The 18,777-nt window shown below is 41.4% G+C and overlaps 1 protein-coding gene across 1 annotated transcript in view; it reads right to left on the reverse strand.

Annotated features, from left to right (window-relative positions):
* DDX10 (DEAD-box helicase 10) overlaps positions 1-18,777 on the reverse strand; it is a 337,218-nt gene that overhangs the window by 13,117 nt on the left and 305,324 nt on the right. Inside the window, exon 17 of the mRNA XM_014600713.3 lies at positions 9,883-10,013. Coding sequence (XP_014456199.1) covers positions 9,883-10,013 — 131 coding nt within the window. The remainder of the gene's footprint in view (positions 1-9,882; positions 10,014-18,777) is intronic.

The following is an 18,777-nucleotide window of genomic DNA, read 5'->3' on the forward strand; positions in this document are numbered from 1 at the left end:
AAAGGCATCCCCAAAAGTACTTACTTACCCTCCCTCACTTTCTCTTCTCTCCTCCAGCAGAATTCCTCTTTTTAGCTCATATCTGATTTTCAGATTTCTACTTTTTTTTAGATGCAATTCCCCACCTCTAGCTCACTGCCTTGCCTTTCCCCGATCTCAAACTGCACATCTCCAAATACATAGCTGAGTTTCTCTTTTATTTTCATGGTTCCGGACCCCATATTCCCTTCTTGTATTCATGGGACTGTCTTCCTACCTCTTGCTCCACATATTTAATCTGTTACATAATACAGATCAGATTAAGCTTTTGTTTAATACTGTACTTCCAAGAATTTATAACGTGTGCTGCAAGCAGTTAGTTTGCCTTTAGTTAGTCATACTAGAAGTGTTGCTTATAGCCTAAATTTAATCACTGAATGCTTTGAAAGGATGTTTTAAGGTATTCATCCATTAGTTAATCTTGTCACCAAAAGTCATAGCTTGTTAAGAACATTGCCAGGACTCGCATGAAAAATACAGCTAGTCATAAAATTAAAAAAAATAAAAATAAAAAATCAGGGCCTTGGAAAGATTTTCTAGACTGAATTTTAAAACAATTCCCCAATATGATGGGTGAACCAGGGACAGAGCTAATAAATAAATACACACACTATATGCATTCCAAAATGTACGTACATTATATGTGTGCCAATATTTAATGCTTTTTTCCCTTGCAAGATGACAAAAACTATCAACATTTTTACTCATTTCAATAGAAGTAATGGAGGGAAAAAACAAAACAAGCAACTATTTAGTGTAATATTTTCAATTTTTCTTCTAAATTTGTAACACTGACAGCAAAGCAAAAAAATAAAAGTTTAACCCTGCCCCTCCAAGGGTCCTCACAGCCCAAGAAATTAAAATGAATGAAACAGAACTGCCCATGTATTTGTTAGCATCATCTACTTCTAATGATGGGCAAGATGACAAACTATGAAGCAAGCAGTTTCTTCACTCTCCAAACAACTAAAAGCTTTTCTATGATTATACAAAAGTTCACAAGGAGTCTATCACCTGCCATACAGCCATCAGTATAATGAAGTCCTTCTGACAGTTCTGCACAATGTAGTTTTTGACAACTTTTCTAGCCATCACATAAATTCTGCCTTCACAGATATCATAAAACGGTGCTTGAGCAATGTCTGTTTGAAGGAACACCATGGCTTGAAGTCAAATTAGCCAATAAGAAAATATAATGCAGAAAATATAACAAAGAACTGTACATATCCAGTAGGTCAACAATGAATTCAGCATCCAAATGTAACATCATCAAAAAAGGCAGAAGAAATGGCACCTTATCTGTGATTTCCATGGCAAACAAAGCTCTACATAAAAGCAGTACTAAATGCTGACCTGTAGTTGCCAGCTCATGACAGACCATCCATACAGCTAACTTAAACAGAAATGACACCGCTAGATTTTTAAAACAACTAAAATTCATCTGCATATTTCCTCTTTCCCCAGTTCCAAGATCAATTCCACTTTGACCCAAGTAGAAGCCAATTTAAATATGAACAGTGCTGCCTATTAAAGATTAAGAAAAGGTAATGACAAGTCCAATTGCAATTTTGTCCTCTCTCCTATTTTTATTTAGAAAAGGCTGAAGGATTAGAAATATTAGAAATTCAATTTGAGTGCATAATGAATATTTAGGACAAGCAGCTGCTCCTCTTCCGCCCTATTCGACACACTGCAATTTTTTCACCTAATTAACAATTCGCATTAAAATAGCCTTAAACCAAATATGATGAATGTTGCTAGATATACAAAAATTAATCTTATATTACATGCTTGGAGTCATTAATTACTCAGTTGATAGAAGTATAGCTAAAAGGAAATTTTATTCAAAGGCAAATTTGACTTGTATTGTACAACTCCTCCTGGTAAAAAATGTAAAGGGGGGAAAAGAAAGGATTAACAGCTTTTTTGACTTCTAAACCATGGGCAGATGGTTTTTCTTTTTAAAATGCTGTAGGAGGAAGCCCTAGGTTTCAAACGCTCACTTTGAATTAGTCCTTTTAGCTGCATATTTTTCCTTTAAAGCAAGCAGCAGCTGCTGTAGCCTAATGTACTTCTATTTTATTCCAGCGCTGTGGGCAGAAATCTCAAAGTTTCAAAGTAAACAGGCAAAATGCAGTTGGCATCTTCTAATTTACAAAGTTTCATTTCACTGGAGGCAATTGTCTGTTTTTTGGGTACAATCATTAGACCAATGTTTACAAGCACCTTGAGTGACTCACCATAAGACTAAATTAAGTTTTTTCCAGTGGCCTAGCAGCATTTGTGTCGATACAACAGAACCCTCTCTTCCCCTTACTAATATCAAGGATTCTCATCTGGTCTCTTTTTCTACTCACTTTACCCAACCTGGTGCATCCCCACCCCTCTTCCCGTCTCCTCACCCACCTCTCCCTCCACTCTCCACATCCTCAAAAAGACCGCCCCTGACCCAACTAGCCTTTTCAATTAGCACATGTATCTGCCTCCTCTTTTACCTGCAAGCTTATTGTATACTCCATGTCCAGCTACTTCCTTGATTTCTTATATTCCAATTCCACACTAATTGCTTTCTATCCAATTTTTTCATTTCAGGGAAGTTGTCCTCTCTGAGATCTCTTAATTTACACTTTGTAGCAGTCTCAGGCTGCCCACCAACCTCCGACATCTCAGCTAATCTTCATGTGGTCCCTTCCTTGGATTCCGTGCTCTGCAGGTCCTCCTCCTATCATTTAGCATCACCCTCCGCAGTATTTATCATCCTCCCCTGCTCTCTGACAGAGTCCCATAACCTTCTACCCTTCCTTTCCTTTTCACACACACATTAGGTGATCATGTCCACTTTCCTGGATAAATTGCCACTCTTCTACCACTGACTCTCAAATTCATCAGTTCACTTTTGACCTGTCTACCTCTACCTAAACCTTAACCTTAGTTTCTTTAACACCTCGTTATGGATGTCTTACTAACAGGTAAAATCTAATATGTCCAGAACTGAACTTTATCTTTCCTCCTAAGTCTAGCTCCCTCTTTTCTGTGTCACAGCTAGCAGAATCATCCTGCCATTCAGCCCCACCATGTAGGGATATGCATTGACATTTCATACATCAAGGCAGTGTCCAAAGACTTCCTTCTCCATAATATCCCAAAGGTCACGTTTAATCAAACTGCAGAACCCTGTGGAATTTTGTTTGGTTTAGTTAAAGCCTATTTAATTCAAATACCAAGAAAAACTGCAAAGAATCTTTCACCAAAACAAGTCAGCACTCCTGTATTCACAATTAAAGGGCGTCTATACATGAGCAACAAGGCTGCTCCAACACACTGGGATGAATTGAATCTGCTGGAGCACGACAATTACCGTGCTCCAGCAGCCTCCCACATCTCATGCATCAGTGTCCCCGCATTTAAAAATGGCAGTGGGGGCACTTGACCTACAGCTTGTCGAACAGCCTTTAGTTAAAGCGTCGTTGTCTCCATTCTTAAGTGCGGGGATGCTGATACACGAGACGTGAAGCACTTTAATTAGAGCGGCTCTCCAAGCCACTCTAATTAAAGCGCTGCCCCTTCCACCCCTGGAGCACATGTAAAAGTGCCTAAAGGCTGTGAAAATTTGCACTCCACATTTGTGCAAAGACAAAAACTTCCATTATTGTTCTATAGTTAAAAGGTTAAAAAGAAAATTTATAATGTGGCAAAAATGGACATTTTTCAGCCCCTTTGCAGAGGTTTAAGCACCCTTGCTATTACTGCAAAGTAAAATAAAAGTCTTGGTCAAACAAATGGGTCTTACACTGTGCACTAAAGTTTGCCAGATTCTGACTATGATGAAGCCTCCCACAAGCAGGTACTTGAGGCATGTTTGGTCTACAGAGAATGCCTCGCTCCTCGCCACAGAGAGTTGAAATCCCAGAACTGACAGGAAAAAGTAGTCCAGCAGATCCCAACTCCCATGGAATGGAACTGACAACATGACAAGTTCACAGAGAAAATTGTTTCCTCAAGTTAGCTCACTGAGCAGGCCAACTTTGCAGTAATAAAAATGGAACTAATAAAAAAGTTACCTTAAAAAGTCCATAGGGTTTTCATTACAAAATGTGTGCATATTGAGAAAGGGCATCCTTTATCGCTCCAGGCCTTCCATTTGCATGTGAAAATCAGAGTAATAAGTGAACTCATATTGTGCAAATTCATGGGGAAGGGTCATGTTTATGGAAACTGCATAACTAAGTATTTATATTTGACTTTTACCTAAACTCTCAAATAAAATCTTAAAATCTGTGCTACCTCAGATGAGATATGAATATAAAATGTGCATAATGCTAGGGTGTATCAAATAAAACTTACTTGAAATCTAAAATATGACTTTTACAGATAAATCAGCTTTGAAGCATGACTAGGTTCCAAAGATCAGATTAAATGCAATTATTCAAAAGAAATGATCTTTTGCAAAGTTCTATCTAAAGTTAGATTAAAACAATAAGAAAACAATTTTTACAATTTAAAACAAAGTACACAGACTCTGAAGTGTCATTTTTTAATTCATGTACTGAAACCTCAGCTGACATATGGTGAAATTGGTCAACAATTTTGAATCATTATTCTAGCATGAAAAATGCTTTATCAAGGTAGATTATTTTAAGTCATATGTTATCACAACCTAAAATACATATGCACAGGTTTTTTTTTAATTATTGCTTGTGATAAAGTTAGTTTACTATATAGCTGTCAAACTTAATTCATGAGTCCAGAAAATCCAAGAGTTAAAACACATCAGCCATTAACACTGAAACTGAAAGCTGCTTGCAGATGTTAAAAGAAAAAAAAACCCCACTTTACCAAAAGAGGCAGCACGTTACTTTGACCCAGCTTCACAGCTTCTGTATAAATCAGGCGCTTTAGTGGGGCTTTTTGGCGCTTTTATCTAAAGCTGATTCAATCACCTATTACATAAAAGCACCAAAAAAGTCCCACTAAAGCACTCAATCTATGCAGTCGTTGAATGATCGGAGTCCAACTAACACAATGCCTCTTCTGGGCATGCGCTGGGCTCGGTACAGGAATGTGCCAAGTTTAAAAGCAAAGCACTGTTTTTTGGGTGTTTTTTTTAACATCTGCAAGCAGCCTTAATGATTATACAGGAGAAAAAGGATCATGTACAAAGTTGTATCAAAGGCACAAATTAAGAGAACTAAAAAATAGAGAAAGTGATGGTCTTCCTGCTAATCGCTGTTACAGTTAGCTTAGTGTTACTGGTAGGTAAACAAACTCCAGACCAAAGAGCAATTTTTTAAACTGATGTCTTCAAGGTTTTCGAAAACTCTTACAATATAGTTGTGCAGCAGACCGGGACATTGCCCAGCTTTACCATCTGAAGGCTAGCGCAATATTTTAAGCAATAAAGTATAATAAAAACTGTAATGTTGAAATTCTATTAAGCCTTGCATAAATGAACAAAGACATATACAAAATAAAGATTGGATGCACCATTAACTCACTGGCTTCAAACTAGTGTGAAAAAAATGCTCATTAGGAGATCCTATATTTAAGGTAGGGTCACTGCCATAAGATTTCTCTCTCTAAATTCACATACCCATTGCTCTTATTAAAATTCTCAACTGGCCATTTTATTTTGGGTCATCCCTCACTGTTCCTTTATTTAGGGGTGCACCAATAAACATGTTATTGGCCAATACTGATAGCCAGTGATTAACCAACCATATCAGCCAATGCTGATCCGATAACTGATATTTAGTAATAGTGCCAGGCATTAAACTACTGACATAAATGGAAAACAAACAAACAAACAAAAAAGGTTTATCTCACACACATATACACCCCTTCTGCCTGCTTTGGCCCTTGATGACGAAGGCTGTGACCGCCTTATTCCCACGCATGTTGCCCACAGCTCCGCTCCCCATGTAGCCCGTGCTGCTGTCCTGGGTGGGGGGTGTGGACCCTTGTGCACAGTGGTGCCGGGTGCCTTTGGAGCCCCAGAGCATGCCACTGCCTCAGCAGCAGCAGGTCCCATGCAGCTGAGCTCTTGTGGTCGCAGGAATGGAGCTGCTTTTGCAAAGGCACTAGGTGCCCAGTGGAGCAATATGTCCCTCCTACAGCGCCTTACTTTGTTGACATCCAGCCTGACATCTCTGTGGCAGCCCCGGTGCTCAGGCCTCCGCTGCATGCATGGTGTTGTCATGGCAGCAGCAGGAACTGGTAGTGGTCCTTTTGTTGATGAGCGCAGCACCCTGTAACCACTCCCTGGCACCCCCTCCCCATGAGGCTGCCCGCCGTGACCTGTAGCGTGCCACGGGCTCAGGCCAGCAGTGGGGCACAGGGACTGGACTACACTCACCGGGGTGCTCCAGGCACACGGCTTTAATTATCAGCTACAACCAAAAAAGCCAATAATGTAATTTTTCCTTCTATCAGTGCTGATCTGATAGCCAACCAACATATTGGTGTACCCTTACCTTTATTCCAAGGACTCTATCTTCTTGAATGGGGAACTAACAGATATGGTCAGCAGTTACTGAAGGTCACCACAGGAAGATCCAGCCATCCCAGCTCCACTCCAGACTTCATTTACAATCTCTGCCTTTACTATTTATAGCTACAACCCACAAACCATGGTTTATTTCAAGGAGAACACTCTACAATGCATACTTCCTTTTCAGAAGTTGTTGGGATTTAAGAAAGGTAAGGATACAGAATTTTTGGGGTGGTAGCCAATTTTTAACAAGCCATATCAGCATGGAAAGCAGTGCCTGGCTGGTACATCTGTTATGGGTAAAGGGGCGTCGGGGAGGGAAAAGGCATGGGGGTGCAGACTGAGGTCCCCACAGTGAAAGAGCGAGTGGGGCTGAGGCTGGGGCTGCAAAGCCGGGACGGAGAGCAGGATGGAGCCGCAAGCAGGTCGTCTGGAAGGTGCGGGGGGGGGGGGGGAGTGGGGGCGCAGCTCCCACCACTGCATGCATCCCGGGAGGGCATGGGGGGGCATGTGCACCCAGATCTGTGCAGGGTGTGGCAGGCTGCAGCCGGGGTGGCACTGAGCCCTTCCTCATGAGTTGAACTGGGGCTGCGCTCGGGGCAGGCGGCGGTGGTGCTGGGACAGGGGTACAGGGGAAGGGGGGGCTGCAGCCACCCCAAAATTTGCCACAGCCCCCTCCTAGCGCTGCCACCGCCTGGCCCACACAGCCCCGGCCCAGTCCTCTGCCGGGAAGAGCTCAGTGCAGCTCCGGCATCAGCCCACACTGGGGGCAGCTCCCATTGGTGTGTGCAGATCCGGGAGGGACACTCCCACCATGCCTTCCCGGGTTGCACACACCAATGGGAGCTGCCCCCTTCCCCCCATATCCCCTGGACAAGCTACTCACAGCTGTACCCGTGCCCCACCTCAGCTGTGCAACACCTGCCCCTGCCCCACTCCCTCCCTCACTGTGGGGGGCCTGGATCTGCACCCCCCCACACCCCTTCCCTCACAACAGGCTTACCAGACCCAGCTGCTCTCCACACTGCCAGGCTGTGCTCCTGGCCGCCTGCGTGCTGCACTGCGGTTGCATGCATGCTTGGGGCATTTACTGGTGACATTATTGGCTACATCAGCCCAACAAAGTTGACTGCCAAGACAGTTAATTTTTCTTATATCAGTGCCGATCCAATATGGGACCAATGTATAGGTGTACCTCCAAATTTAAGTCCTCCAAACTTGGTCTCAATGCCACTGCATCCCAGTAGCCTGGACTGCTACAGTCCTTGACAGATTAAACTTGACTTCTTTCTTGCATCAAGGTCCTCAAAAGTCTTACCTCTAGCTGAAAAACCTCAATTATACCTTTTATTGGATCACATCCAACTGCTAGCATTTGAAAAAACATTTCATAATGGCTCCAAGAAATCAAACAGATCTGTACAAGTCTTCCAATGGTAAAACAATGCGTCTCATCCACCACAAGATCTACCTCCCACAATCCCACAGGTAAAACAATATTAATTTCCTGACAATAGCTAACCTTCCACAGAAGGTTAAGATCAATGCTCCATCATATTTATCTAAACTTCCCTGTTATGTGCAAAATACATTATAAAATTATTCTCTTTCCCTCAGCTAGGCTTTAAATGTGCTGGCCCAAGCTACTAGAAAAAAAATGTACTGAAGGAGCTTTATTAAGCAGTAATAGTATTTTTTGTGGTTACCTTGACATTTCTGCATAGTCTTAGAATGCTAGATTGAGTCTTTCTACTGAGTAGGGGCAGCTCAGTATGGAATTATGATTCAGAATTGCAAATGAGAGTCAAAATTGTTCTTTTACTTCCTCCTTTCACTGGGAAAGATTAATTAATGGCAGCTAAGGAAACGGCATGCCTTCGTTCCTCCTGCCCTGTGCCTGGCTTGCTTGCTTGATTAACCTGCAGGCTAGTAAGGACAGGGAAGCTATAGTCAACAAGTTCCTGGGTACCAAGAGGCATGATCTCTGCAGCCTTACCACAATGTCACTCATCCCACCCACTCTGCAGCTACATCAGGTTTATTGACAAACTATCCAAAGAAACTTTAGGTTCTTTGGACTGAGGCAAAAGATGCTTGTGTATCTGACAACTAGAAGTTCCTGTTGAGTCAAACAGAACAAAATAAACATCTATATTCCTGTCTAAAAACATTAAGTGCTGGTGTCATGATTTCAAGATGCATCAGAGCTGATAACACAAAAAGCGACCTCTGTTTGTCAGAGACATAGGAGGTGAAATCCTGCCTGCTTTTAAGTCAGTAACAAAACCCCAGTGAATTTAACATGGCAAGGTTCTTTTGGCTCCTATAGCGTAGCATTTCCCCAAGTATTATGGCCCATCATAGCAGGGTCTGGCACTCCTGCACCCTACTACTTCAGTTGCTGCCACCACTTCCCCACCACCAACTGCTGCTGATGAAATTTGGCAGCAAGGAGAGAAATCAGTGGCAAAGAGAATCAGCCCCAATCACTGTTTTCCTGCACTGCTATTAACAGTTGGCAAGAGGGGAAGAATTTGGGGGCAGGGGGAAGGGGACATGCGGCTGTGACTTGCACATGCTCCCTCAGGAACCTTTTGCAGCACCCCCCACCCCACCTCTGCAGGGGAGGGTAAGCTTCACAATTTGGGAAATGCAGCTACAGTTCATTGAAGAAATCCAGTAAACCGATCTGGTCGCAGTAGATCTTCTTCCTCCTTCCATCCTTCCTCCCCAGTGTAACATTCTCTCAATATACAAATATTGAAAAAATATTTAAGGATACTATTTTAAATTAATTTTTTTTTTAAATCTACAGTTAAAATTCTAAAACATATGTGCTTCTACTCAGTGCCCACAAGGCGGTTCCCAAATTCCAATATGATTTTATTAATTTCCATTCAAACAAAACCTGTAAATGACTGCACAGAAACTTGTATCTGAACTTCAGGTGGAACTTCAGAGAATTAGCAGAATTTTGTGTTTGAATATTTTCACTGGGATTCCCTTCAATCCTCATTTAAATTCTAAATTCTAACAGGGCTACATAAAAAAGGATTATTGTTCTAAGCTAAACTGAGAGCTAATTTCTGGTCAGAACCACTTGGCAAAAGAATTGTTAAGTAAGAACTCCCAGGGGTGTTGAAGACCTTTTAAAATTTGCTTTGTTGGCATAACTAAACAAAGCAGTCTTTGAAAAGTAGCAATCTTGCCAAGTGTTTGTGCAAGATTACTTATGGCAAAATTAGAAATATGAAAACTGAGCTAGGAGTCTTAAAAATATGGTCTTTTTTCTTTCCAGGAAGAGGAGAAAATATGGAAAATACCAAAGAACAACATTTTCAAGTCCAAAAACATACCCAGAGCTGTCTTTAATATCACAATCTTCTTCTTGATCTGAGTCCCTGCATTTATCAGGATCTGGAAGGGAACTTGGATCAAATTCTTCTTCACTTTCACTGTGATCCAGAAAAGCCATGACTTCTTCAACCTGAAGGAGAGTAAAGAATTACAGATTCAGACACAAAAGTCCATGCTTTCTGCTCTCCCACCACTAGGAACCACAAGGAATACTCCAAGGAAATTCTACCATCCCCCAATTCATGCATCAAAACCATCACCACTGTATGCAGAGTGATACAAGCCCATTCGTGTGATTCCTTTGGCTGCTGCTAAGAGCAAATGATGAACAAAAGATACGAAAATGACTGAGAAAAATTATACACAAATCTTGCACTTCCAAGAAATTGGTTTTCAATCTACTAAATCCAAAACAAAAAGTAACATTCCAGAACCACTTAAAAACACTCATCTGAGAGCACATGTTTAAGAAGTCTCAAAACACTGCCAATTTTCTTCTGGAAGGAAGTACAGAGATAAGGAAAGGAACACAGGTCAATCCTTTTTGTAAGGTATGCTTTACAAAAAAAACCTGCTTTAAAACACAGTGAGGTCTGCATGAAATTAGAAGCCACAATACACAAAAGAGCTATTTAAACTTCAGGCTGCATAAATGATCTGAGGGAGTTTCAAAAGGTCATGGGGGGATTGTGTATGCTCCCTGCCTGCTTTTAGGTCTTGTCTACACTATAGAGTCTCTGCTATTATAGTCAGGCCAAAACAGCCATATGACCAGGGGCCTCTAGGGAGGATGCAATATATCCTAACAGAAGATGATTTTTCATACCCCCAACAGACACAGTAATGTTGGCAAAACTTTGTAGTGTCTCCACTGACATTGCTCTGCACCACTCTGGGAACTCTCTATAGAACTTGCAAAGCTTGACAAAATCAGAAGCTTTTCCCTAGAGAAGCTGAAGTCCCTGCATCCACACAGTGAAGGACCTATCAAAGCACAGAGGGTCAGCTTCCACGCATGGGTTTCATGGTACACAAGGCCTACTCAGAAGAATAATGAGAGAGAACAAAAATAGCAGCAGCCATGCTAGAGGGCTGCCCACCACAGCTCTGACAAAGCAGCCACTGAGAATGCCCCATGGTGTTCAAGTGCCCAGCTATGCTTCTGGACCTTCTGCATTTTCAAAAGCAGGTTTCGTGCAATCCTATAGCTGCACTTCTTAAATCTTATAAGTGTGTTTACAGATATGGAGCAAACAGACACACTGACGGGAAGACGCAATCATGCATGCCCCCAAATGAAAATAAGAGATTGTAAGCATCTCTATGTTACTTCAAACAACACGAATCCTGCCTTAGTGCATTTTTATACTGAAAAGAAAAATAATAGATATAACCTATAATCAAGGACATAGCTTTATTTAGTTTATTTTCCAAATGGCTTTTGACATCACAAAGGAATCATAGAAAATTAGGGTGGGAAGGAACCTCACAAGTCCAACTACCCACTCAAAGCAGGACCATCCCCAACTATATCATCCCAGATCTTTACCTGGGTCTTAAAAACTTCTAAGGATGGAGATTCTACAACCTCTCTGGGTAGCCTGGTCCTATGCTTTACTACCCTCCCAGTGAGAAAGTTCTTCCTAAGATCTAGTGTAAGCTTCCCATGCTGCAACTTGAGACCATTGCTTTCTGTTGTATTATCAGCTGCCAGTGAGGACAGTTTAATTCCATTCTCTTTGTAACCACCCTTCAGGCAGTTGTTATTATTAAATCCCCCGAGTCTTCTCTTTTCCAGATTAAATAAATCCAGTTCCCTCAGTCTCTTCTCAAAAGTCATGTTCCCCAGCCCTCTAACAATTTTCATCACATTCCCCTGGACTCCCTCCAGTTTGTCTAAATCCTTTCTGGAGGGGGTGGGGGAGAGGGGGAAGGAGGGGCAAAACTGGACATGGTACTCCAGATGTGGCCTCACCAGTGCTGAGTAAAGGGGAATAATCACTTCCCTCGATCTGTTGGTAACACTCTTACTAATGCAACCCAGTATGCTCTTAGCCTTCTACACAACTGTTGGTTCATATTCAGCTTATAGTCCACTGTAACCCCCAGGTCCTTTTCAGCACAGCTGCTGCCCAGCCAGTTGGTCCTCAGTCTGTACCAGTGCATGAGACTGTTCCATCCTAAATTCAGGAATATGTACTTATCCTTATTGAACCTCATGAGATTTCTTTTGGCCCAATCCTCCAATATGTCCATGTCTCTCTGAATCCTAGCCCTACCCTCAGCTTGGTGTCATCTGCAAACCTCATCTAAACTGATGAAGATATTGTAGAAAACCAGCCTTGAGACTGGCTGCCAACTAGACATCAAGCCATGGACTACTACCCTCTGAACCCAATAATCCAGCAAGTTTTCTATCCACATTACAGTCCATTCATCTAACCCATATTTCCTTAGCTTGCTTGTGAGAATGTTGTGGGAGACCGTATCAAAAGCCTTGTGAAAGTCAGGGTATATTACATTCACTGCTCTCCCTGCAGCCACAGAGCCAGTCATCTCATAGAAGGCAAACAGGTTGTTCAGGCATAACTTGCCCTTGGTGAATCCATGCCGACTGTTCCTAATCACCTTCTTCACCAAGTGCTTAGAAATGGAGTCCTTGAGGACCTGTGCCATGACTTTTCCAGGGGCTGAGGCTGTAGTTCCCCAGATCCTCCTTCTTCCCTTGTTTAAAGATGGGAACTATACTTGCCCTTTTCCAATCATCTGGGACCTCTCCTGATTACCACAAGTTTTCACAGATAATCCAGTGGCTCTGCAATCACATTGGCCAACTCCCCCAGTAGCCTCAGATGCATTTTGTCTGGCCCCATGGATTTGTACATGTCCAGCTTTTCTAAATAGTCCCTAACCTGTTCTTTTGCCACTGTCAGCTGCTCACCTCCTTACCAAATTCTATTGCCAGGTATAGTAGTTGGTAGCTGACCTTAACTGTGAAGACTAAGGTAAAAAAAAGACAGTGAGTACTTTAGCCTTTTCTGCATCATCTGTCACTAGGTTGCCTCCCCATTCATTAAGGGACCCACACTTTCCCTGATCTTCCTCTTGTTGCTGACATACTTGTAGAAACCCTTCTTCTTGCCCTTCATGTCCTTTGCTAGCTGGAACTCTATTTGCATTTTAGCCTTCCTGCATGCCTGAGAAATACTCTTATACTCCTCCCTAGTTGTCCAAGTTTCCACTTCCTTTTTGTGTTTTAACTCATTGAAGAGTTAGCTAAGCCAAGCTGGTCTTCTGCCATACTTGTTATTCTTCCTGTGCATCAGGATTGTTGGCTCCGGTACTCTCATTAAGGTTCCTTTAAAGTGCAACCAACACTCATGGGTTGCTCTCCCCCTCAGACTGGCCTCCCATCAGTTCTAAGAGCAAGTCAAAATCTGATTTTCTGAAGTCCAGAGTCCTTATTCTGCTGCTCTCCTTCCTTCCTTTCTTTAGGATCCTGAACTCAATCATCTCGTGGCCACTGCTGCCCAAGTTGCCATCTATGTCTTTATCATGTTATACTTACAATGTTTAATATTTAATGATTATTTAAATTTCTAATATTTTACATCCTTCTTCTCATATCCAAACTATGTTTTAAAGAGAACATGGCAGAACGTAAATACAACATGGCACAGTAGAAAAGCCCCTTTATGTTTTCCACAGCAAAATTCCCTGGATAATCATGGGGGGGGGGAAAGGAGAGGTAGGCAGGCATGCAATAGGGAAGAAAAATGTAGATTAGTCACCACTGCAGAAGTCCCTCATTGCTTCCCCAATGAAGCTCCCTCTACAAACTGAAAAGGCTGTGAAGAATTAAAAGGAAGAAGTAGGGGGTGGGGGATAGAAAAAGCAGGTTTGCTATCAGAATGCAGTAAGAAATATGCTCAGCATTAGTGCACTTGGTTTTAGAACATTTCAAAGTACTTAGAAAAGAAAAGAAACTGCATAACTAATGTGGTATATAAAACCAATAAAAGCAGTGTCAGATTCTATAGCACTGGAAACTACCTAAGGAAAAATAACCACTAACTAAACAGCACACGGATTACCAAGAACTGCAGATGCTACTTTGAAGCAAAATTACAAAAAATAAAATATTGTGGAAGGTGTTTGGGAATTAGATTCTTCTTGCTATCTCACAAAATTACTGTTCTCTAGCTCATCTTTTCCTACAATATTATACAGCCTTTCAGGTAAAGGCAAATTAAACTCGGTGATAGTATAACAGAGAAATATTTTGGAAATTGTCTTGTTGTTGATGAGTTCTCATATCTGAGCAGCATTCTGAATTAGATTATAGCACAATTCTTTGAAACACTTGAAAATTTGTCTTTACCTATTCCTCTCCTTCTACCTGGTCTCTAGATACAACTGGCGTGTGGTATTAGCTAAATAAATTATGCTTTAAATAAACCAACACAGCTACTAGTCTTAACTGCAGGAAGGAATAAAATAGGGTGCTTTTTTTTTTTTACATATATACATGTCAGAGTACACCAAGAACTAGGGTGATACTGAGTTTTTATAGGCACTTACTTGTTTCAGTCTATATTCTCAATCAAATCATCCATATATCAAACTTATGTCAAGGAAAACTTTGATAATCTTGTTATCATGCCTTTATTTATGTACAAATAAGCACGAGGTATATACTTTAATGTATACACACATAGACACACACAAATTTTTGTCTTATGTCCTCATTAAACATCCACATTCGTTTTATGATAGGAAGTTGAAGCAGGAGTCAAAAAACTAGTTTTTATTGGGTGTGTTTACATGTGCAGGTGCTTACTGCACACTAATTTGCTCTAATTTCAAGTAAATTTGCAACCTCTAAATGCAAATAGCAAATTAGTCGGAATAAATTTCTGCACAATATGGTACATGTAGATGGCTGACTGGAAGCAAATTTGCTCCTGGTCAGCCAGGCAGCAGAGGGCGGGAGATTGCTCCCTGCCCCTGGGAGCTGCCAGCTGCCTGCTGGGGCGGGCTCTGCCACCAGAGCCCGGGCAGGGACAATGTCCCCCTGCCCCAGCAGCAGGGAGTTCCCAGGCCCTGCTCTGCGATCACGGAGCAGGAGCTGGACGATTGTTATCTCCCAGCCCCAGGTCCATGATCACAGAGTGGGGGCTGGGAGCTCCTTGATGCCAGGGCAGGGGGACATTGTCCCTGCCCAGGCTCTGGTGGTAGATCCTACCCTGGCAGCAGGCAGCTTCCAGGGGTATAAAGCAATCACTCGGCCCCCACCAGGAGACATCTATCTCCTGGCTCCATGCTCCCTGCCAGTCCCTGGGCTAGAACACAGGGGAGCTTACAGTTCCCCCTGGCTGGTGCAGGTCCAGTGCGGGGCGGGGGGAAGCAGACTGCTGCCATGAGCAGCAAACCTGCTCCTGCTTTTACACACATATAGATGCTTGCCCAGGGTAGGTTTACTCTAGAGTAAATTACTCTATAATAAACCCACCGCAGAGAATTTGCATGTGTAGATGTGCCTCATTTACTCACTTGTGGATGATACATAGTCACACTTAGGTTTAGGACAATTTCAAGGATCTACCAATATGTTAATGCTTATGTGGCAGGCAAGAATATACTCTTTAATGTGACCTCGTGAATCTTGGTGAATTGTACATAGCATTTTTGTCAGTTATTGCTTTTACTTGTTATTCAATTTTAAATGGTCTTGAAGTGTCATCTTATGTTTCAGTCAGCTAGTCAGAAAGCAGAAACACTGTGATCACTTCTCATAATAGTTACTATAAGAAAGAAATACTGACCAACTGAAGCAAACGAGTCAAACATGACTACTAGAATAAATATCCACAAAAACTTTTAGTATGTTCTTTTCTGACATATTTGCTGACCATAAAAAGAATTAATGACAAGTTACCTTTGAGCACATGCTGGAATACAATTTTAACACAGAGGTTTGTCTAATGTCAAGCCAAACTCGGAAGCAAGATGGAACCTATTAGAGCAGCAGTGTTAAACATCATTCTGTCAAGAGTGACCAAACCATAGTTTGGCCCTACTAATTTACATCAATAAGTAAGCCACCCTGAGCCAACAAAGAACTTCTACTGATGTTAGGTAAATAGGATTACCATTTATGCAAACTTACATCACATGCATCTTTGTTGTATCAGGATCTATAAATTTAGCTCAGATGACTCCTTACTGTGGCATGAAATATCTTCATACTTTCATACCTTAATATACCATTAGGATGAACAAGGCAGGTTACATCTTCTACACCTAAATGTACTTAAGTTTCCTTAAAATGGAAAGATCTTTTCAAAGGGCAATGTTTTGGCTGCATTTCTTAACGCAACCAGGGCTCTGCATTCACCTCATCTGCTCTAGGAGTTTGTCTTAGGCCTAGATCCCCTCAGCAAAGAATGCTTTACCACCAACCCCACGCTATCCTGAGCTTTCTCCAGGTCTGCACTATCCCAGGAGAGTTCAGCTGTTCTGACAGTTCATGAATAGAAATTCAGCCTTTTATGTAGCTGGGGCTGGCTCCATTAATTACTTCAATGTTTTGGACCAAAGCCTTAAGCTAATATTGGCAGCTGGCTGGAGAGCAGTAGACAGGTTTGATGTGCTCAGACCTGCCAAAGCCATAGATAAAGTGGGTCGCTGTATTTTGTACCAACCAGACCTTGTGCAAAGTATTTACATTCCACTTCAAATGCAGTGAATTACAATTATAATGAAATGAACATGCAGATCACTACTGCCAGATCCCTGGAGATTCATAGAAGAACAGAGCTGAAAGATAGCATTTTTAGATACTGAATTTCTAAGCTTATTGAAGAGCTGCACCAAGCCCTGGCTTTTTATACCACTTTGAAGAATGGGAGCTTTCAGTGAAAGGGATAAACACTTCTGCCAGTTCTTTAAAACAGTTCCAACCAGCATTAATTCAGTCGCATTGAGTCAGATGCTCTTCATCCAAAAGCCAATTTACTTCAGGCATTCTGACATCATCACAATGATAGCGGCTGCCAGAACGAGATGCACCAGAATGAGATACACAGCTGAGTGTAATCAGCACACTAATGGCAGCTGAACCCTTGGCATCTTAACATGTCTAACAGTGGCCTCATGTAGATATTGAAGAGAATTATTTTTCAGTTATGCTTGCATTTTTTCATATGCCTGGCAGCATTTTGCACCAGAGCACTAGTCAGGCCTTACTGCATTGCTGTCATCACGCTCTTACTATGTTCCCATCAATACTGCTTTACTGCATGAGAGTGGCAAACTAGTTTATGCTGACAACTTTTCCTGTCATTAGCCCAGGTTAGAACTGCGGACTATACAAAAGTTGTAGGAAATTACTTATTTTATTGCCTTTCAATATTAATACATTGTTCCTTCTTCGATCTATCACAGTAGACAATATACATTTATATCTGCAGATCATATCACCAGAAAGTGCTTATCCTCTAGTTTCCATAATACTAGAGTCAACAGCAGAAAGAAAAAATGCATTGACATAATGTTAGCACAGGATAACGCAGGATAATATCTTCACTAAAACCTTGTAGTGCAGGGTTCTTAGATAACGATATATTCTGATCGAGAAATCCTAACATAGATAAGATTTATGTGGACAAAAAACACTCTCAGAATGAATCAACAGGATTTCCTGAATTCTACAAGTATCACATGTCTCCCTTATGTAGGAGACACCAGGCTCAGGACAAATTTTGTTTGAAATTAATCTAATACATTTTACAATGTTTCAAAGTTTCCAACAAAAGGTATTTAGGATGAACAAACTGTAAACATGACTAGCCATTAGAAAGAGAGGGTATCTTAAATTTCTACTTTTCCTGGTTACCTGGTTAGGGATTAAACAAGAAATAGGACTAAAAAGGAATTTTCAGGTCCTTGTATCCAGTCCTTTGCCATCTTAAGCAACCATGTCATATAATCCCTTAATAAATGCATCTAATTTTGCTGTGAAACCAGTTAGGTTTTTAGCTTCCATTATTTCTACTGGAAGGCTGTTACAAAACTTCAATCCTCATATACTTCAAAACTTTGATTTAATTTTCACCTAATTTATACAAAGCCAGTTTACACACATTGTTCTTGTCCAAGTTTTGTTATTATGGAGGCTTTTGGGGGTTATATTTTATATATCTGATAGAGATTTTTTTGGCACATGTATGCTAAGGGCACCTAGAGTGAAGAGACAAGCATCCTGTTCAGTATATATATTTCTTTGATTTGCAATACAAAACAGAAGGGAAAAAAAGACAGTAGGTTTGAAAATCTGTCAGCAGCAACCTAACTCCATTCTCACCGAGGCCAATGGCAAAATTCCTATCCACTCAGGCCGAAAACAGAGCCAAGCCAAAATTGAGGGCTTCTGAAAACCTCACCCCTAGATTTCTCTTTTTTAGTCAATAATGACAGGAAAAATACACTTAATTTTAATATCAATAAATATCTATTTTGTTTTTACATTAATAATTACAGGCAAAAGGTGAGAGCTGATTGCAAACCGAATAATAATAATAATAAACATAACAATAATAAAATAACTCCCAACATGCCTCCTAACATAACTCCTAAAGAATGTCATGGGCATTAGGAACCTAATGCATTTGAGTAATGATGGCTGCCTATCTTATCCTATCACTAGAGCAGTGGTCTCCAACCTTTTAAAGTAGGTGATCACCTTTGGCATTTAAAAGCAACCCAAGATGTACCATGCACCACTCCAACGTCCCTCCCTACTCCTCCCCCCAACCAGCAGGTGAATCTGTGGGGAGGGAAAGGGGGGGGGGAAATGGAGGCAGAGGGAGAAAAAATTATTTGGGGGCATGCCT

This window comes from Alligator mississippiensis, chromosome 1 (genome assembly GCF_030867095.1).
Source record: "Alligator mississippiensis isolate rAllMis1 chromosome 1, rAllMis1, whole genome shotgun sequence".
NCBI lineage: Eukaryota > Metazoa > Chordata > Crocodylia > Alligatoridae > Alligator > Alligator mississippiensis.